Source organism: Anoplophora glabripennis, unplaced genomic scaffold (assembly GCF_000390285.2).
Source record: "Anoplophora glabripennis isolate ALB-LARVAE unplaced genomic scaffold, Agla_2.0 scaffold1333, whole genome shotgun sequence".
Lineage (NCBI taxonomy): Eukaryota > Metazoa > Arthropoda > Insecta > Coleoptera > Cerambycidae > Anoplophora > Anoplophora glabripennis.
Genome location: NW_019417419.1, coordinates 23,940 through 45,264, shown reverse-complemented (window position 1 = coordinate 45,264; position 21,325 = coordinate 23,940). Strand labels below are relative to the sequence as shown.

General features: G+C 34.2%; 5 protein-coding genes across 5 annotated transcripts in view; 1 reads left to right on the top strand and 4 right to left on the bottom strand.

Moving 5' to 3' along the window:
• The window catches only part of LOC111692327, a 23,926-nt gene extending 22,178 nt beyond the window's left edge, over positions 1 to 1,748 (top strand). Inside the window, exons 3-4 of the mRNA XM_023456266.1 lie at positions 1,066 to 1,113; positions 1,584 to 1,748. Coding sequence (XP_023312034.1) covers positions 1,066 to 1,113; positions 1,584 to 1,748 — 213 coding nt within the window. The remainder of the gene's footprint in view (positions 1 to 1,065; positions 1,114 to 1,583) is intronic.
• The window catches only part of LOC108915714 (ribosome biogenesis regulatory protein homolog), a 24,870-nt gene extending 3,545 nt beyond the window's left edge, over positions 1 to 21,325 (bottom strand). Inside the window, exons 1-4 of the mRNA XM_018721828.2 lie at positions 21,134 to 21,325; positions 20,590 to 21,079; positions 20,273 to 20,529; positions 17,624 to 17,785 (exon numbers count right to left, since the gene is read on the bottom strand). Of these exons, the coding sequence (XP_018577344.1) occupies positions 17,650 to 17,785; positions 20,273 to 20,529; positions 20,590 to 21,079; positions 21,134 to 21,282 (1,032 nt within the window). The 5' untranslated portion in view covers positions 21,283 to 21,325 and the 3' untranslated portion in view covers positions 17,624 to 17,649. The remainder of the gene's footprint in view (positions 1 to 17,623; positions 17,786 to 20,272; positions 20,530 to 20,589; positions 21,080 to 21,133) is intronic.
• On the bottom strand, positions 7,529 to 8,212 carry LOC108915713. Its single transcript, XM_018721827.1, has one exon. The coding sequence runs from the start codon at positions 8,210 to 8,212 to the stop codon at positions 7,529 to 7,531; it is 684 nt and encodes a 227-aa protein (XP_018577343.1).
• LOC108915712 lies at positions 8,620 to 10,743 on the bottom strand. Its single transcript, XM_018721826.1, has one exon. The coding sequence runs from the start codon at positions 10,741 to 10,743 to the stop codon at positions 8,620 to 8,622; it is 2,124 nt and encodes a 707-aa protein (XP_018577342.1).
• LOC108915711 lies at positions 10,752 to 12,923 on the bottom strand. Its single transcript, XM_018721825.1, has 2 exons — positions 12,579 to 12,923; positions 10,752 to 12,437 (listed from the first exon to the last, which is right to left on the bottom strand). Exons 1-2 carry the CDS (start codon positions 12,921 to 12,923, stop codon positions 10,752 to 10,754), a joined length of 2,031 nt encoding a protein of 676 aa, XP_018577341.1.

The window sequence follows — 21,325 nt, the reverse complement described above, 5'->3', positions numbered from 1 at the left end:
ATGGGTTACACAGAAGAAGAAAATTTAAATATTATAGGAATTAATATAGAGTAGTTAAGATATTCTCCATACTTTATTTTAATTCCTAATAATATTTCAATTTTCTACTTCTGTGTAACCCATTTTAATTAAATAATAATACAAATTATCAAATAATGACAATTTATCATGACATTACTACCTGTCACTGTTACGACCTACCATATAACACTGTCCATGAGTAATTGGCCGCATACGGCCTAATTAGTGAGATTTAGATAAAATACCCATGTCAGTACCTCAGAGCTAAACTGTATTAACTCCCATTTAGACAGGAGAACTGTTTATAAAATTTAATCTCAATTAATTGTACATAGCGCTTTTATTGTCTTTTGTCAGATGGTTAAACGAGATTAGTTGAGTGTATACATACTAGTTTTATTGAAACAGGTTTGATCAACACCTAAGTTTATTTTTCTTAAACATAGAGTTCATAATGTTTTTGCAAAAAAGTGAAGTTAATACAGTTTAGCTCGGAGGTACAGATATGCATTTTGGACCACATCAATGTCCCTATATATCAAAATATATTACAACTAAATCTAAATCCTTACGTAATTGGAAAAAAGGCAGAAACGCCTGAAAGAGGTCTAACAATTACAAGATGTATTATTATCTTAATAAAAAAAAACATCTTTTAGTTTTTTAATATTATCTCGCTTATTGTTAGAGATGGACCCAACAAACCCTATATGGCTATGATTGACAAGGAACGTTCTATCCAAATATGTAAAAATATACAAGGTGTTCCAATTAAATTAAAAAAGTTAATATCCGCGGCCATTTTGTTTGAACTTCATTTGTTTTTCTACTACCATTTTCGAAAACTTCATAAAAATCGTGCAACTTCTGTATTTCACATTTTTTTATAACTCTTAAAACAAAAAAGTTAAAGGGGGGGCAAAATATAGTGAATCACCCTGTACAAACCTAAAAATATTTAAAAAACTAAAATAACATCATTTCACTTGACAAATAATAATTTTACCATGGAATTAAATGTTTTGTTTCTGATTCACCTTTAAGAAGACTTCCACCAAAATGTTACAAGTTTGCCTCATAAATTTTTCACATGTAAGAAGGCTATTGAACTACATTTTTTGACTAAAGTTTGTCCCTAAAAATTATTACGTGGCTTAAATAGGAAACTTGTAACTCGATGGTCGATTTTGACATTTTAAGATTAGTATCACACTAGGATGCTGGCAAGGACACCAACAGCGGCATCTTGATATCGTAGCTAGCAATGAAAGACCAGAAAAGATAAATAAAGGCGAATGTTAATGGCATCCAAATCATAAAAATTATATACATTTGGGCAGGCTATTCTGCTGGTAGTATTGTCATGGCATCCAGGTGTGATACCACCTAAAATTTCAATAGATAATACTTTTGTTTCTATTGCATTCTCACTAAGCAAACTTCTAGCGTTCCAGCAATTCGCTTGTGAATGATATTACAATATGTATAAAGCCTAAATACTGTAGATATCAAAGGAACAATTACTTTAATAATAGGAAGTTTTCATAAGCAATTATTTGTAGACTCCTTCAGGAAAGAAGAAACTATCAGCAGAAGAGACAGAATTTATGAGTAAATGGTCTGGAGATAATCGTACTTATATTGCCGCTAAACCTCTACCAGGACAAGGAGCACTTATTTACATGGCAGTTTCGTCAGATCCTTCTTTAGGATGGGATCACATGTAATACTACATATAACTTTGATATAATATTATAAGCATATAAAATATATTACCAAAATAAATTATGTTTATATCATGGTCCCATTTTTGTTAGTGCTTCCACCCTCATGCTAATTCTATATAATTTTTTGGCATTTCTTTCATCAAATATAATATAGGTAATAAAATGGAATCATAATGCTAACTCATTCTAGAAATATGAAACAAATGATAGTCTTAGAGTTATTTAGTGCTTAATCAGCTAGATCACATTGGAAAAAAAAATTGTTAATAAAAGCAGCTAAGAGAAGTCGTTGGAAATTATCTGTGGGTTCTTCAGTTTGCCCGCAATATGACGTAATAGGTATACACAAAAACACATTTTTTTTTTCAAATCTACTTTGATACGATACTTCAAAAACAATGTAATACTGAATAAATTTTATATCACTTTGATTATACAATTTTTAATGTAAAAAACAGGATGAGAGTCTCGAAAAAAATTTGTGACAACCAAAATTAGCAATATATATTTTATTTTGCATATTTCTGACACACTTTTAAATAAATAACCCTTTGAGCCAGAAGCATCAGTTAACGTGTTGATCTTACAAGTTTAGTTTGCCTAACCAGAAATATCTTACACAGGGTGTCACACCTAACGAATGTTACATGTTACATACTTCAAGGATATAATCTTGAACCCAAATGGTGTCAATTTAATTAAACTTGCTTAAACGAAAGATGTCGCAGAAAAACTTACAAGTTAAAGTTTCTTTTTTTATTGTTTTCTCCTTAACTCAGAACCCAGTTAACCGATTTGAGCAAAATTTGCTGTTGCTTATTTTCTCTTTATGAAGTATGCAGAGATTGTATTCCTATTACGTTAAATGGAAATAACTGTGTACCCATAACAACATGACAATTTCGATAAGTTGTAATGAACCTTTTTTTTTATTTTCGGGATTTCCAGATTTTATTTATATTTTCAGTAATGAACTTATTTTATTTTGCTCACGCTGTATTATAATTGTTTGGCGCACCGCGATTTTGCACACGGCCCACGAAGTCGCTGTTTCAACGGCTGAAGTTGCACACGGCACTACCAGCCGTTCTGTATAAAAGTGCCAAGTAGGTCTTTCCACGGCACTCAATCCTCCTCTGGGTGTCCTAACCAAAGCGTTTAGCAGGTCTCTTCCGCGGCGCTCAAGGTAAGGTACACACCTGGACTCCGACTCCGGGTACTTAGCAGGTCTTTCCGCGGTACCTGACGTCTACCTCGCGGCCGACTTCGGGTGTTTAGCAGGTCTTTCCGCGGCACTCGGCGTCGTCACCGTCAGGACATACGTATTGCCTTTGTGACAATAGGTATCCCGGTGTTTATGTTAGTTATATGGGTAGGGCATTATTGTTAATATTATGTGTATTTACAGACTGCAATTTATTTTGGAAAATAAAAGTTTTATTTATACCAAGTCTTGTAATATTCCCGAACCTTGGAAAACACTTCTCCACCGAGTGAACCAGGACTGTGACTATACTAGTTCGGCGTCTGCGACCGAACCTCGAAAGTACATCACAAAGTCACTGTCAAATTTGTATTTTGCAAAAGTTTGTTTCTGAAAATGCCTCGCCACAATGAATTTACGAATTATGAAATTAAAAACATGATAGTGGTATATGTACAGGAACATTTTAGCCAACACGCTGCTACGAGAACATATGAAGAACTTTAACCGAATTGCAAACAGCCTTCTCATACATTGTTTGCTTCTTATTCACCAGATTAGGAGAAACTAGAAACTTTTTGTCTAATTCAAGAAATTCAAGAAATTCAAGAAATAGAAGGTATGTTCAAAGAAGGGTACAGGACAAAGAACAAATTCTAGAAAAAGTAGAAGAAAATCCCGAAATTAGTATTGGTCGTTTGTCAGCAGTCACAGGAGTTGGCCGCAAAACTGTTTCAACTATACTCCGCACGTAGCAGTTACAATGTTTCCATTTTCACCCCATACAAAATTTGCTTGAACTGGACCGCCCACTGAGATTAACATTTTGCGAACGATTTCTTCTGTTACATAACAGGGATCACACTTTTCTCGGGAGAATAGCCTTCACAGATCAAGCTGTTTTCACCTGTAGAAGTGTTTTTAATTTGAAAAACTCTCACGTGCGGAGCGAAGAAAATCCACATGCAATAAAAGAGGACCACCTCCAACACGAATTTTCAGTTAACGTCTGGTAAGGGATTATAGGAAATTTTACCTGCAAGGTTGAACGGCCAAAATTATTTGGAATTCCTTAGGTAACAACTTCCTGGGGCTCTCGAAGAAGTACCCATTTAAACTAGACGACAAATGTGGTTCATGCACAATGGTGCCCCTGCTCATTACAGCCATTTGGTGAGTGATCGTTTTAATCAAGCATTTCCAAACCATTGGATTGGTCGAGGTAGTGACTTTCCTTAGGCTTCTCGCATTCCGAATTTTAATTCGTTAGACTTTTACTTTGGGGTCATTTGAAAGGAATTGCTTACAACTCTGTAACACTTAATACGGGAGAAGAACTTTGGGGTAGAATAAAAGATGCCATTTGACAAGTTAGACGAACGTATCATTCGTTTCCTATTCTCAATATTTTCATAAAAGGTTTAAGGAAATGTGTCGAAGAGAATGGGGGACACGTAAAACATTATAAATTAGTAGATTTTTTTTATTACTGCCACCTTGTATGTTATTAATTATGTTATTTATTTTGTTTATTATGGATATGTAGTTATTTCGAAAACATATGGAGTATGTGTTAATAAATATTTTTTGTAATATCTTCACAACCGAGCATAATTTCAACTTTTGATAGAAATTTAAACACACAAAAAAGTTACAAAAAAATATTCACAAAGGGTTGTAGTAAAATGAATGTCCTTTATGATTTAACGGTTAAATCATAAAGGGCATTCATTTAGGTTAAATTTTAACCTAATAGGCACATAATCACTGCATACTTCATGAAGAGAAACTAATCAACAGCAAATTTTGCTTAAGTCGGTTAACTGAGTTCTGAATTAAGAAGTATAAAAAGGAAAAAAAAACTTTTTAACACCCTGTAACTTCTTTTTTCCACAGTTTTTGTTTAAGCAAGTTTGGTTAAATCGACACTATTTGGGTTCTAGATTATACCCTTGAAGTATGTAACATTTATTAGGCGACACCCTGTATAAAGGAAGTAGATAAGGGTCTAATTACACTACAACAAGGCGAATTGTTAACGTTTTGAAAATTCATCATTGTCCTCATTGTTTTTTTTTTTTTTGATACATATAGATCACTAAGAGTTTTCGTAAATGTCTATTAAGTATGTTTCTATTTAAAATAAAGTAATAGATATTTGTACAGAAAGTGTTAACACATTATAATAAAAAGTCACAGTAATGTGTCCTGAACCTAATATTTCTATTTCTATGACACGAACCTTAAGCATTCATGACTGAAGTGCATCAGAGTAAAATATACCGATATTATTACTACTACTGTTTCTATGCAGTAAAGAAAATAGTATACATAAAGATATACAGGATCATCATGTCAGGATGTAACTTTCAATAGCAGTTTTTTAGGGGTAATAGTATATGTTCTCCAGAATACTAACTTGAAATAATTTTATTAAATCAAATAGATAATTTGTTTATAATTAGTTTTTTAAAGTGTACTCTGAGAAGTACTCGGACCCATTTGTATCATGTTATCAGTGTTGCCAGTTATTACCTTTTTAAAAAACTGTGATATTAATGGATAATTAAAAATATTTTTGAATCTTTTTAAAAAATTAATATTTTGAGCAAGATTAATTAGTATTAAATAGTCCAACCAAATGATACTTGGAGAAAAAAAAATGTTACCTGGACTTTTATAAGTGGAAATGGTAAAAGGGCTTATAATAAACCTTAAAAAAATAAATGCGTGAGCAGGGGTTGCGGAGGGTTGTTCTGAGGGGTTGAAAAGTTGTGAAAAATTGTATCATTGGGATTTCTGGCGTAAGTTGATGCCAAACAAAAAAGTATCGAACACAAAAGTTGTAGACCATGCAAAAATGTACAACTTTTGTAGAGGTCACTTTTTACGATAACCTCAAAATTTCCGAGAAAAATGCGAAAAACAGGTTTTTTCTGATTATTCATTTTTTATTTCTCATTTCCGCAAAAATAACTTGATTTTGACAAAACTTGGCGAAATTATGACTTTCTGTGTCTTAAATAACCACAAATTTTTTTAGATAAAAAAATCAAGAAGTTTCCGAGGTATTCATTTTTTCTGGTCTGAAACCTTTTTTTTTCAAAGAAAAATTCTACTTAGAAAAACCGTCAGCCGTTGATCATTTTTTTCGTTTTGACATATACTTTTTGGTGAAATAAAAATATCTGTAAAAACATGCTCAAAAATGCAAAAAAAATAAAAAATGACGCAACAATGAATTTTTCAGTAATTGTTGATAATTTGTTTAAATTAAAAGAAATTCAAAAACTGATTACACCATTTAATTCTACGGAAAAAAATAAAAAATAAACTGTCTCATTGCTTGACCCAAAACTATTATTGTATAGTATTACTATAAACATCTAAGTCGAATTACAAATGCATAAATTATATCTGGATGATTTGAGATTTCAGCAAGACGAAGTATTAACTGCAAAGTTACGTGAAACCCGACAATCCGAAATTTTGCAAAATCGTTATATTTTTTCAGGCTTTATTTGAAAACGAATTTTAAAATAAATTGCATATTTACATTGCCACTTTTTTGCTCTATCCAATGGCGTCAACATTTTTGCAATCTGACGTTTTGTCTTCGAGGGGCAATCATCAGGTTAATTTTTTAAATATGTAGCTGGTATTTTTATAACTAAATCTAGTCATTTTTAATTCTGAATTAGATGATATTACTATTTCAATCATTAAAAAGGTTTTTAGTTATCATTTAAAATTTTTCCTAAGTACGGCTCTGAACGCTTTCAAAATATCTATTGGAGGAAGTCATAACAGTATAAAAGTCAATTCAGCACAAAATATCCAACAATTTTTTTTAATCAATAATTTAAAAAGTTGCACCTAAAAAAAAAATAATACGAAATTATGAATTGTTTTATTATTTTTAATTAGTCTAGTAGTAAATAAAATTGTTGGATATTTTGTGCGGTATTGACTTTTATACTGTTATGATTTCATCCAATTCATCAATTCTTTATCTAAAAAAATTTGTGGTTATTTAAGACACAGAAAGGTATACCTTCATCAAGTTTCGTCAAAATTAAATTATTTTTGCGGAAATAAGAAATAAAATACCACAAATAAGATGTTTTTCCCGTTTTTCTCAAAAATATTGAGGTTATCTTAAAAAGTGACCTCTACAAAAGTTGTAGAGTTTTGCATGATCTACAACTTTTGCGTTGGATACTTTTTTGTTTGACATCAACTTTCGCCAGAAATCGCAATGGTACAATTTTTCACAACTGTTGCCTCGCCGTTGAAATACTACCCGTATTTCCGGCCTAGACGGTTCAAAATAAAGGACACTCTCGGCTCATTAAAAACTGGACATATATTTTAACATTAGCCACTTCAATAATACATAAAAGGTTGCAAATATTTTGGAGACGTCTTTTTTAAAAAAAACATCTACCCTAACGTAAACAACAACAAAAACTATTTATATTTTAGGCACATCAGTTACGACATTCTCCCACCTGAGCAACGGTTCACATTATGAAACGTTTCTCACAAAAGGGAGTAACAAGATGGCTTATAACTACTAAGAATACTGATCTATATAGCGGGTGGGTATTTTTATCTCTCTACCACTCCGCGTGAAACGCACATTTTGAACGGGTACTCTGCTTTTATACACTCCCGCACTGTCATCACTTTCCGCATCTCCTTGATGAGCTCGGTATCGGCGACCAGGCAGTACCTCCTGTTGTGGGTTTATAGGTCCAGAAATTCCAGAGTCCTCCTCAACGATGCATGCATTATCCGTTGGTGGGGTCTTACTAGTGCATTCTAGGGGAAACAAACGCTGCATCGCGCGAAGTAGTTCGCCTCGTACAGTCTTAATCCGCACTAACCGAGTATACCCGTCTGGAGCCGGTATTAATTCTATAACACGTCCCATTGGCCATTCTACGCGTTTAAGATTATCGTTTTCGACTAAAACAATTTCTCCTAATTTAATCGGCAAATTAGCAGTCTTTTTAACAAAAACTTTTAATTGTCCAAGGTATTCTAGTCTAAAACGTCGACGCAGATGTTCTCGCAATCTTTGTTGATTTCGCGCACTACGTATCAGAGAGTTCCGATCTATCTCGTCAATATCATGCGTGCCGACCTCTTCTTGGGCGCGCAAAAACATAGCCGGGGTGAGCGCTGTAAGATCGTTTGGGTCATCTGAAATGTAGGTTAGAGGTCTAGCGTTCACGACTGCTTCACATTCACACATCAGGGTCAAAAGTGCTTCATAACGAAGATTTGCACGTCCAAGAACCCGACGAAGTAATTGTTTTATTACACCAATCAGACGTTCAAAATATCCTCCCCACCACGGCGCACCGGGGGGATTAAAACGCCAAACTATGCGTTGCGTCGATGTTTCGCGAGTAATTTCTTCCCAGTTTAAGTTTGAGAACGCGTTTTCTGCACCTTTAAAGTTTGTCCCATTGTCACTGTATATTACTTTTGGCCTACCACATCTTGCGACAAACCGGCGAAGAACCTGTAGGAAAGTGGCGGTAGACAAGGACAATGTTAACTCCAAGTGAACGGCCCGATATATGGCACAAGTGAATAAACAAATCCAAGCCTTCTCTCCTGATGCTAGGTATAAAGGACCGGCAAAATCCACACCGACTATTTCAAACGCCACAGCATCTCGCACTCTGTGACGGGCAGTGGGGGCGGATCTACCGTAAACGGTTTCGATGTAAATCTCCTGCAAATAACACACTTCTTCAAGAGTGATCTAATAATGCGTCTGCCTCCTAATAACCAAAATCTTTCACGCAACAGGGAAAGCAAACCTTGTGTTCCGACGTGGCATGATCTTTTGTGCGATTCCAGTATCAAATTGTTAACCACAGGGTGCCTTGCTGACAAAATGATGGGAAATCTGTAATTATTTGTATCTTCTCGATTGAGTACTCTTGATTTCAGACGTATTATTCCTGTTTTATCATAAAAAGGACAAAGACCGCTAATTCTCTTATCATTGATATTGGTAAAGCTTTCTGTTTGGACTAGTTTAAAAATAAAATTTTCAGCAGCATCTAATTCGTTAACTGTCAAGTCTCCTCTTTGTATTTTGGCGGGATACCTAACGTTGTTTAAATATCTGAATACCCAACCTATCAACCTGACGGTTTTGGTAAAACTACTGAAATAAGATAGATGCCAAAAATCGGAATGTTCTGTATTTACAAGTACTGTAACTAGCTTCTTTCTTCGTTCTCCGGCGATCTCTTCCTCATTAACAATCGGTCTTTCGGATGGCCAATCTGCTCTATCTTGATACAACCAACTAGGACCCTCCCACCATTTCGATTCCAAAAGTTGCTTGGGAGAACAACCTCGTGATGGAAGATCTGCAGGGTTATATGCTCCGGGTACATGACACCACTGTTCTGCTGGAGTCAATCGTCTGATTTCATTAACCCTGTTCCACACAAATGTTCCCCATTCCTCCTGGCTCTGAATCCATGTTATAACAGTTGATGAATCGCACCAGAAAAAACAATCAAAGTTGCTTGTAAGGTTATCCGCAACTTGCTTATAAAGTCTAGCAGCTATTGTTGCTCCCATAAGCTCCAAACGCGGAATTGTTAATTTTCTCAATGGCGCAACCCTAGATTTTGCAGCCAATAAATGTATGGATACATTTTTATCCATTTCGACTCTGCAATATACCACTGTAGCATATGCTTTTTGGCTGGCATCGCAGAAGACGTGGATGCTCAAGTTTTGTACATCTTTAGAACCGGTAGAAATCCAACGAGGAATTTCTACTTCGAGAAGATGTGGTAATCCTGTGAGCCAATTTCGAAAAGCAATTGCGACTTCCTCGTCAACCGGCGTATCCCAAGGTATTTGCTTTTCCCACAACTTCTGCAGCAATAATTTTGGTACCAATGTAGTTGGGGCCGTGACTCCTATAGGATCAAATACCTTCTGTGCCATGGATAAAATCAATCTTTTTGTGACAGCTGAATCATCTGAAGCAGATTTAAAAAGATTGTCATTGATTGTCAACACATCTCGTTTAGTGAACCATTTCATTCCGAGAACAGGAACACTGAAATCTTCACAGTCCGAATTTCCAGAAAATTCCCAGCCTCTCAAATCGAACTGACCTTCCGCCATTGCAGATATAGATCCTTTTATAAAGTCATTCAATTTATGCTTATCTGGTAAACTCGTAACACAGTTGTCAACATAAAAACTATTGGATAATCTTTCAATGGTTTCCCGAGAATATTCAGCGTCCATGCTTCCACAATTATCCATGCATTTTTTCAAATGGTGTTCGATTGTCATTCCAAGTAAGAACGGGCTACAGTTGACACCAAACACAACACGTCTGTGCCTATAAACAAACTCTTGATCCTCCTTATCAATCCAAAGAAACCTTAAAAAGTCTCGATCCTTCTCATGCACACTAATTTGCAAGAATGCCTTTTTTATGTCTGAAATGACACCGATTTTAAATTCACGAAATCTGAGTAATAAAGAAGGTATCAATTCAATCAAATTAGGCCCTTTCTCCAGGCACTGATTTAGAGAAGGACTGTTTTTTTCTTGTGCTGAAGCATCGAATACGGGTCTTATCGCGGTGGTAGAGCCCTCTTTCAATATTGGTCGATGCGGCAAAAAGTGACCATAATTTTCTCTTTCAACTCGCTCGATTATACCTTGGGATTCCCACTCGCAGAAAACTTGATCGTAGCGTTCGGTTAAGCCATCCCTCTCTAATTTGTGCATAATAGCTCTTACCCGCTTTCTGCAACACTGTGATTCGTTGGTAACAGGGGATGTCCTTCAATCCATGGTAACCGAACCTCATATCTCCCCTCCATGTTTATGGTAACCGTTTGAAGAAACAAGTCCTTCGCTGCATTAGCCATTTCTTGTTTAGTTTTCTTTTCAGTGGGTTCCTGTATTCCCAGTACATCCAATTGCCACAAATCTGCGATTGAGGGATTTGCAAATAGAGATAGAACAGTCATTGTCTCATTGGATCGAATATTGGACCCTGAGACTCGGCCCATTACTGTCCACCCAAGATTGGTTTCCATTGCAGTCAGTCCACATTGTATTTTATGGAGTCTCCCGGTGTACAATGACCCAACAATGTCTGCTCCTAACAGAAGTTCGATAGGGTCAGAGTTTTCTGAATCGCTGATACTAACCCCCAAACGTTTAAATTCTTCCATCCAGGGACCATTGAAAATCGGAGCGACTTCGTTGCATATGTATGGTTGATCTAAAGCTTCAAAATTCTTCGTGTACTTCCCATTAACCATAGCAACATCATAGCAATAATGCGTATCGGTAGACATCTGACCGCCAAATAGACAATGCACTATCTTTTCAATTCGCTTAGGCTTCAAACCAAGCGCTAGTGCTGTAGTTTTCAATATGTATGATCGTTGCGATCCACTATCTATCAAGGCTCTAACCTTTCTTGTACCAGTAGCTCCTTTTAAAGTAATTCGCAGTGTCTGTAAGAAAACTTGTTTGCTTGTTTGATTTGTCATAACTTGATCTCCACCTGCATCCTTAGCTTTTGCACCATCGGATTCTTGCTTGATGCTAGGTAAGCTTTGACACATCAATGGTGCGTGTGATTGTCCGCAGACAACACACCTCAATCGACTGCGGCATTTTCTTAACTGATGTCCAACTTTTAGGCACTTGAAGCAAGCTTTCTTTTCTGCTATAATGTTTTTCTTCTCGTCGTAACCCATTTTTTGAGCTTTGAAACACATATCGCTACTGTGACATCCAGCACAAAAGATACACTTGGCAACACAAGCATTTAGCAGCCCAGCCGCTGTTGCAGTTGAGAGATCTTTTGCAGACTTCTTTTTATGATCAACACTACTGCCTGACCTAACAGAATTGTCTAACAAACCGAAACCTTCACTTGCCAAGCAGATCTTTTGTTCGTTTTCTACTTCAGCTCGTAAAAAACTCATAAGATTTTTAAGTTTAATTTCAAGTGTAGCATCCGCGGTTAAAGACCTAATAGAATCGGCACCGTTTTGAGACGAGTTATAAGATGAACGCTGCCAAATTCTTAACAAATCCTGCGTCAAACATGACTCAATCAGTGGAAAGAGCATTGCTGCATATTTATCCGAAGTTATTCCTACCGTTTCAAGCGCTCTAAGTTGTGTCTCGATCTCATCGTAAAGCTTGGAGATATCTGATTTCTGGGAAGACCTTGTATTACCCAAAATTAGTTTTAATAACTCCCTGACATGTACTTCAATTTGTAGATCGTCCCTACCAAACCTAGCCTGCATACATTCCACAATTTTGCCATAGTTTTCTCCTACCACAGGAAAACTCTCTACAAGTTGCCGCGCCCTACTGCCCGGTACTGTGGCTTGTATTAAATATTCGATTTTGTCACTACTGTCTATATCGGGATCCTCATGGACCTTTCTGAACTGTGATCAAAACCCTAACCAGTCTTTTACGTTACCGTCATAATGTTTAAATTCGATTCGCGGGAGTTTAAATTTGCGCTTACCTTTTCCACTTTCCCCTAGATGCGTAGAATGCCCCGAACTTCCTGATACCAAAGAGACCATATCATCTACTTCCGCAGTTGCGTGTCCCGGCAGAAGCACCTTATTACATCTCAGACGTAGCTCGGTGAACCTTCTCTGGTAGGCGTCACTGCTGTCCATTTCTGACATAAGCTGCTCCTCCGTAGCACTTTCCAGCAGGGCCTCATAAACTTGATTCTCCCACGCATGCAATTCATCGAATTTCCCTTTCAGACATTCCCAAGAAATTTCTACATCACAGTGCACAGGTTTGTCAACCTGTAACAGAGTGTCTAATTCGTTGGCAACTTTGGTGAAACTCGCCCGAAGCACTTTCCTATGTTTCTTCTTGGCTTCCATAGCGACTGTTGGTTCTTTTACCATTACGAATAGACAATAACAGAGTTTATGACCTCAAAGGGCACACAATGAAAATGGAAAAATGTCCAGAGTTTTTCACTCACCGAACTGTCAAGTCCTGTCACGGTCGCCAAATGTTGCCTCGCCGTTGAAATACTACCCGTATTTCCGGCCTAGACGGTTCAAAATAAAGGACACTCTCGGCTCATTAAAAACTGGACATATATTTTAACATTAGCCACTTCAATAATACATAAAAGGTTGCAAATATTTTGGAGACGTCTTTTTTAAAAAAACATCTACCCTAACAACGTAAACAACAACAAAAACTATTTATATTTTAGGCACATCAGTTACGACAACAACTTTTCAACCCCCCAAATCAGCCCTGCTTGCACATTTATTTTTTTTCATTTATTATAAGCCCCTTTACCATTTCCACTCATAAAAGTTAAAGCAACAATTTTCTTTTTTTCCCCCTCTAAATGAGTTATTTCGATCGGTCTAAAATATTAACTAATTGTAAGTAAAACAATTTACTTTAATAGTGTGCATACACATATCGACTTGCCAGTCGGCCAACCTTCCGGACGCAAAGCCGGAAGGCTAACCTGTACTCTCGGCTACAGTATACACATTACTTTTTAATGATCGATTTTGTTCAGTTTTACGGAAAGTTTAGCGAAAATGTGTAGCCATGATGAAAGTACCACAGAGATGTTTCATTAACCTCTCCACTCAATCCACTTTTACTTTCCCTGATAATTTTCAGTTCTTTACAGTATGAACTACGCATATTATTAATTTTTTTAACCACCATATCTTTTGTTGCTTCTGCATCTACTGCTTATTGTAGGCAGTTAATTTCTAAGCTTTAAATATTGCTTGCTTTTTTAATACAAGCAAGGCTGGGATCTATGTGTATAACTCAATAAATTATGTTAAATTCTCTTAACGTTTGCATATCAGCCATTTTGTTACAAAAACTATGTATGGGATAACACAAAATGTTGTCACACTGCTTTTGTTCCATTCAGAAACTCTCGGCTTGTACTCACCCATCAAGCTCTGATCTGGTCTGATTTGTACTCGAAAAGCATAGCCGGAAAGCAAAATTTCAAGCGCTCAGTTTTTCGGGAGGCCGAGAGTTCAAGGCAGTCCGAACAATATATCCACTAACTTTACGGTTAGCCTTCTGGTAAGCTGCATCGTGTATGCCGGCCTTATTACTTATTTTAGCCTTTTTTTACTTCTTAATCTGACAGATTATAAATATATTTTTTAAATCTTTTTTGTGCGTGTCAAAAAATTGATTATCTTTAATTAATTTTAATTATTATAAATTTAATTTAATAAAATTAAATTGTGATTTTATTTTAACTTAACACTTTGCATATCGAAAATAATGGTTTTACCCTTGATTCATTAACAAAGTTCTAATAAATATCAAGAAAATTTAACCCAAAGCCATTATACAACTTTCTTGTCATTGAAATCTTATATTTAAATTATTATAAATTTATTAAATTTTAAATATTATAGTAAAATAAAACAGTTTTATTTACCTTTATTTAAACTTTCTTTTTTATTTCTTTATCATTATTATTATTATTATTACAGTAGAATCTCTATAATCCGGCACTTCATTACACCGGCACGTCCAGTAATCCGGTGTTATTTTTTCCGCGTTTGTCTACTATCCTTGAAGTTTATACAGATATAGTTTAGTTGAAAGATAATTTTACAGAAACATTAAAAACATTACAATATACAGGGTGGGCCACCAGTAACACCTCGGTCGCTAGGGACCAATTGGCAAATGTTACAGAAACCTGTTTAGGTGGGTATGTGTAGGTTGATTACAGCTACATTTTAAAAATATTTTGAAATATACAGGTTGTACAGGAAAAGCGTACCATATCAAAGTTATGTATTTTTAAATGGAACACCCAGTATTTTTCTGCATTTTTGAAAGCACCATAAAAAAATAGGTGAACTTTGTTTTCAATTTTAGTGAAAATGCAGGCTTAGCGTAGAAATTTAATATTTGCAATAAAAAAACAATTTTAAGGAAGCAGCTTTGGAGAGTGTATTTTAGATCCTTGAAGTTATAAATGATTATATTTGTCGTCACTTAGTAATATACAGGGTGTTCAAAAAACTGCTGAATACTTCTCTCAACTTTAAACAGCAATAACTTGGTTATTTTAAATGGGACACCCAGTATATTCTTAATTTGGGAGTTAGGAAATTTAAAACACTTTCAAACTGTGTATAGGTTCCCTATACCTATCTCTAACGGTATTGGAGATATTTGTGCCGTTTCATTTTTTATAGAATTTTTTTGTAAGATGTGTCCACATGTCTTTATGGAGGTCTTTATTAAATTGAGTTCTTCTTGATGACGTCTCTTTAAATATAAAGAGAAAAATGTGAATGCACTTAGCTGGAGCACCTGCACATTTTTCATATTCAGTGACAAAATTATATAAATCAAAAATTTACTAATAAAGGAATGGTAGGAATGGTCCATCATGTCAGTGGCTACCTAGGTGTCCAAACCTCCTGTAATAGACTTCTTTGTTTCGGGCTATATAAAAAATCTTGTACGTAGTGTTCCACCTACTACTTGCGATGATATGAAGGGAAGGATTAGAGATGCATTTGCCACAATCACCCCAAATATTCTAAGGAATGTGAGAATATCATTTGAAGATAGAATAAGATGCTGTATTCAAGAGAATAGTTATCAATTCGAACATCTATTAATTTCTTTTTTGTTTCTTCTAAAAGTAAAATTTTCTTTAATAAATATTTTTCATGTTCATAAATAATTCAGTTACTTACTACAAACATATTTATTCAAAATTAATAACTTATTATAACTTATTATAATTATTCTGCTTACAAAATAATATTTTTTATTAGAAAACTTTTTTGAATATTGTCATGATAATGAAAAAAGGAAATTTTGTTTTTAGAAGAAACAAAGAAAAATTTTAATTGATGTTCGAATTGATAACCATTCTCTTGAATACAGCATCTTATTCTATCTTCAAATGATATTTTCATGCAAATGCATCTCTAATCCTTCCCTTCAATATCATCGCAAGTAGTAGGTGGAACATTATGTACAAGATTTTTTATATAGCTCGCAACAAAGGAGCCCATTACGGTGAGGTCTGGACACCTACGTGGCCACTGACATGCAACCATTCCTACTTATCCATTTATTACTAAATTATCGATTTAAATAATTTCTCACTGAATATGAAAAATTTGTAGGTGCGCCATCTAATTGCATCCTCATTTTCCTCAATATATTTAAAGAGACTTCATCAAGAAGAACCCAAACCAATTCAACAAAGACCTCAATAAAGACACATGGATACATCTTACAAAAAAATTCAATAAAAAAATGAAGGCATAAATATCTTCAATACCGTTAGAGATAGGTATAGGAAACCTATACACAGTTTGAAAGAGTTTTAAATTTCCTAACTTCGAAAGTAAAAATATACTGGGTGTCCCATTTAAAATAACCAAGTTATTGCTGTTTAAAGTTGAGTGAAGTATTCAGCAGTTTTTTTAACACCCTGTATAATAGTAAGTGACGACAAATATAACAATTTATAACTTCAAAGATCTAAAATAGACCCTCCAAAGCTACTTTCTTAAAATCATTTTTTTATTGCTAATATTAAGTTACTACGCTATGCCTGCATTTTCACTAAAATTGAAATATTTCACAAACTGTAAGTCCTAGGTATGCAGAACCTTTAATAAAGTTCACCAATTTTTTTGCGGTGCTTTCAAAAATGCAGTAAAATACAGGGTGTTCCATTTAAAAAAACATAACTTTGATATGGTACGCTTTTCCTGGACACCCTGTATATTTTAAAATATTTTTAAAATGTAGCCGTAATCAACCTACACATACCCACCTAAACATGTTTCTATAACATTTGCCGTTTGGTCCCTAACGACCGAGGCATTACTGGTGGCCCACCCTATACATATATAAGCATACACAAAAGTAATATGTATACTCGTATATATCTATGTACTCCTCTTTGTTAACCCTTTCACTGCTCCAGACGTATTTATTCGCTAAAAATTTATAGGGCTCAAACTGCTCCAGACGGATAAATTCGCTTGAATAGTTAAATTGGATCAGGCTGCTCAAACCATATATATTCGCAACCATGCGCATTAGTGCAATTAGTATGAAGAATTTTTGCGGACGGAGCTAATAGCGATTGTGACAAATACTTTTATGAAAGGAGGTACTAGTAATAATGCCAGGATTGTTCATCTCTCTTTCAGTTTCTATTTAGTACAGCTGTCGATATACTGTATTTTATTTAAAATAAAATCGTAAAATTTATCGTAAATCGTAATTTAACACAACATAATGTAAAACTATAAGTGATCTAACTGCTCCAGACGTATATATATATTCGCAGGTGATAAACTTTCGCACACGACGCGGTAGCTACGTTCAGACGTATTGCGCAGCGAAAAGGTTAATAAACAATTAAAAGTAACGTTTTTTAATTTAATATTGTTTACATTATACATATTCCATTAATTCGAATTTTCCAGTAGTCCGGCACTCTTAGGTTTTTAATGGTGAGATTTTATTGTACTATTATTATTATTATAATTATTATTACTATTATTATTATTTTCAAGTAATTATAAATTTTATGGTATAATCTTACCTATTATCAAATTATTCCAATAGATTTTAACGCCTCTTTCTTCCACCACCTGTTTTTCCTTTTCTTTGACCCTTCCCACTTTTTGGTTTCTTGGCATTTCCTGAACCTTTATTCTTGTGACCTTTTTTATGTGAACCTACATTTTGCTTCTTTTGAGAACTTCTACAAAAAAAAAAGTTAATTTGTTAATACAAATATAATTAATAATACTAATATAAACGTTTGAATCCTAGTTCAGTTTCATGGTAGATATTGCATTCAAAATATTTCTATCCTAAACAACCTTTTCAACAAAAAATGTAAAAGTAAACTTTGCCACAGATATATGCATATATTATATACAGGGTGTTTCAGGAGGCAATGTACAAACTTCAGTATGTTATTCTAAGTTAAATTTTAAATAAAAAATTTCCTATGAACTTAGATTTGGAAACGCTTCGTTTAGGACATACAGGATGTCAAATTTGAAAAAATTAATTACACTTTCTTTAATAACTCTCCACTACTTTGAGTTAAATTTTGTATGCGGAGGTTTCTTGGGACGGGAAATTCAAATTTTATAGACGATGGGCTGTATCTCCCAGAGGGCACCACAGGCAACCATTATGATCCTTTTAAATCGCTTCAACTTTTTGTGCCACGGTGTATGTCATTTCGGAATAGAAAAACATTTTCCCCTATCTTTTCTACTTAAGAAATGTACACCTTATTGAAGTCTCTAGGAGCAGCCATTTCCGTTAAAAAACTCGTCTAAAAATGATGATGTATGCAAATTATGTATTAGAGTGAATCGAAAGTTATTGTTGTCAGGTTTTGTACATTTTGTTTAGAGATTTTATTTTTGCAATTCTCACAAAAATTTTGTGAATAGATCAAAGTTAATCGTCAACTAGTTCCAATGATGCTTATTACTGACGAAGTTGATACATAATTAGCACTCTAATATACATATACAGAGTGTCCTGTTCATGTTTTAAAAAAACTTGTGTGCAAATCCCTCATGGGAAAATAAAGGGAGTAGTTCCTGTAAATTTTTTTTGTCCACAACGAAGCCCAACAGGAAAATTTTTTTTATTAAATACTACAACTATTATTTTGACCTCTGTATATCCCTTCATTTTTGATATGACCTTTTCGGATACTCTGTATATAACAATATCTTAATAGTTAATCAGGATTGTCCTTTAACTTAGACATTCCAGTCATCTAATTGTTGTGCAATATATACAGGGTGTCCCGTTCATGTTTCACAAAAACTTGTGTGCAAGTTCCTCATGAAAATAATGGGGGTAGTTCATGTAACGTTTTTTTCTTAGACACCCTGTTTTCGAGATACAGTGTGTTGAAGTTGTTAATTTCCATATGGTTTTCCTTAATTATCTTTAAATCGGCTGAAGATAAAAATGCCAAAATTTGTACACGAATAAACATCAACTGTGCATGAAGAATAATGTGCAAACAGTTTCTTTCTGAAAAGCAGTGTCATCGATAAGGTAATTGGAGGAGTACAATTAAAAAAAAATTTTGTTAAGTCAAAATACGTTACATTTCTAAATAGTTTTTTAAACTCTAACGCATACCTTCTGGTGTACAATAACCACAATGCAAAAAAATATATTCATTTTGATGAATGGTGGTGTACAAATTATATTAAAAATAGGGGTTATCAGAGCCCCTTACAGACCCCTATGATTGATCTATTTACACAATAATTTGTAAAATCAATAGAGTTTTTCATTCGTACACTTTATACTAAATATAAAACAAATGGCTTTCAGTTTTAGAAAAAATAAATAAAAACAATCCAGATCCAATCCAGAATGATTGAAGCGTTTAGGGAATGCAACCTGTTTCTAACACCATCTTTAGCATACTGGATCTCTCTGTATCTCTAAAAGGAAGCCTTTGGAAGAAAAAGTGTATAATTCAAATAACATTATTTTGAAGAGATCTATCGATGGTTAAAGTCCTAATCATAAAAAGTTAATCACCCTGTATTTATCTAATCTAGACTGACAGTACCTTAATGTTTGCTAGATACTAATGGTCTCTAATATTAATCCAAAAATGGGTCTTGAATAATAAAAAAAATATATAATAAATATGTATTGTTATGGTTATAAATATGACTGAAGGAGGAAAGGGAATTTTTGCACAGTTACTAAGGACACTATGGTATCCGTTAAAACCGTGTGAATCATTACTGCACACGCTCAGGCTATAATGGAAAGAACGTAAGAATAACAGGATCCGTTATTTAAGATCCTTTACCTATCCATATTAATGGCATTTTCCATCTTATTTCAATATTGCCGTTTCTGTTTGTGATTATATTCATTATTTGTATTTTGTACTTTTTAATTGATATAATAATATTTTAGGATTTAGTATAAACAAAGAAGTATTTAATTATTTTAGAAATTATTTCAAAATTAATGTAATGATTTTTTAATATTAGGTAATCTGATTAGGTTAAACTTAACGTCCATCCATTCCGTCTGTATTCATGGCAAGTTGCAAAAACTGTAAAATTCCTCTTTATAATCATTTACCAAATTAATTTCATATGACCTTGATGATTAAGATATTTGAAAGCTTCATAATAATGTACTCATATACTGTATCAAATATATTATTATTATTACTTACTCCAATTGATCACTATTTATATGCCTTGCTACTGCTTTTTCAATATCTAATTTTGGTCTTTTATTCAGTATTGTTTCAACTATGGCAAGGTTTTCACTTTTCTCAATATCGGCCGATACTGGGGGAAGTTTTCTTTTTCTGGTAGCTCCTGGAGTTATAGCAGACACACCCCTAGCTTCTTTTTCTGTAGGTAATTTATTTTGAAATTTACCCAAACTAGCTGTTGATGCTTTAGCCACTGTTACAGCTGTTTGTAACTGTAAATAAAAAAAAAATGGACCTGATTTTTACAACTTTTTATGGAACATGGTACTTACCTCTGTAGCAGTTGAAGCATCAGAGTTAGTTATTCCAACTCTAGGTATTTTAACTTTTCTTGATCTTGCAATATTTCTTAATCGTTGTAATTCATTCTTGGCAATTTTTTCACCTTTGGTTTCAATTCTTTTAGCAAATTGATCTTCCATTGGATCTGCATTTCCAGGCACTTCTAAAAGCCAATCTTTCTCCCTTTGTGCTTTAGCTCGCTTAAATCCATATAAAGGCACCCATTTTTGCAATTGTTCGTCCCAGGAAAGCTTCGACTTCTTTTTCTTTTGTATGCCTTTGTCTTTAGCAAACTGTTGCCACTTTGTAAGTGGTTTTGGTCTTGGTACTGGTTTCATTCTAGGTAAAACTGTTCTAGCTGGAGGAAGCTTCACTACAATTGCTTCCTCGACTCTTTCTGTAGGAAGCGCCCAAATTTTATTTAGCAACAGTTGTGTATTATCTCTCGTTAAATTTAATAAGTAATCATTTTTATTTTGGCTAAAAAAGAGATAAATTAAAATCCACTAAAAACAGACCACACTGGATGATTACCTTAAAAGCTGCTGTTCAAATTCATTATTATCTACTGCCAACAGTGTTCCTAGGTCATAATCCAAGTCTAAATGTTTTTTAACCGTTATAGGTTTATATTTTTCAGCCTCTTTGGCTGATTTTTCGAAAACCTCATTTACAACGTCCATGTTGTTTTCTACAAAAACTAAACCTAACCTAGAAATTAGTAAA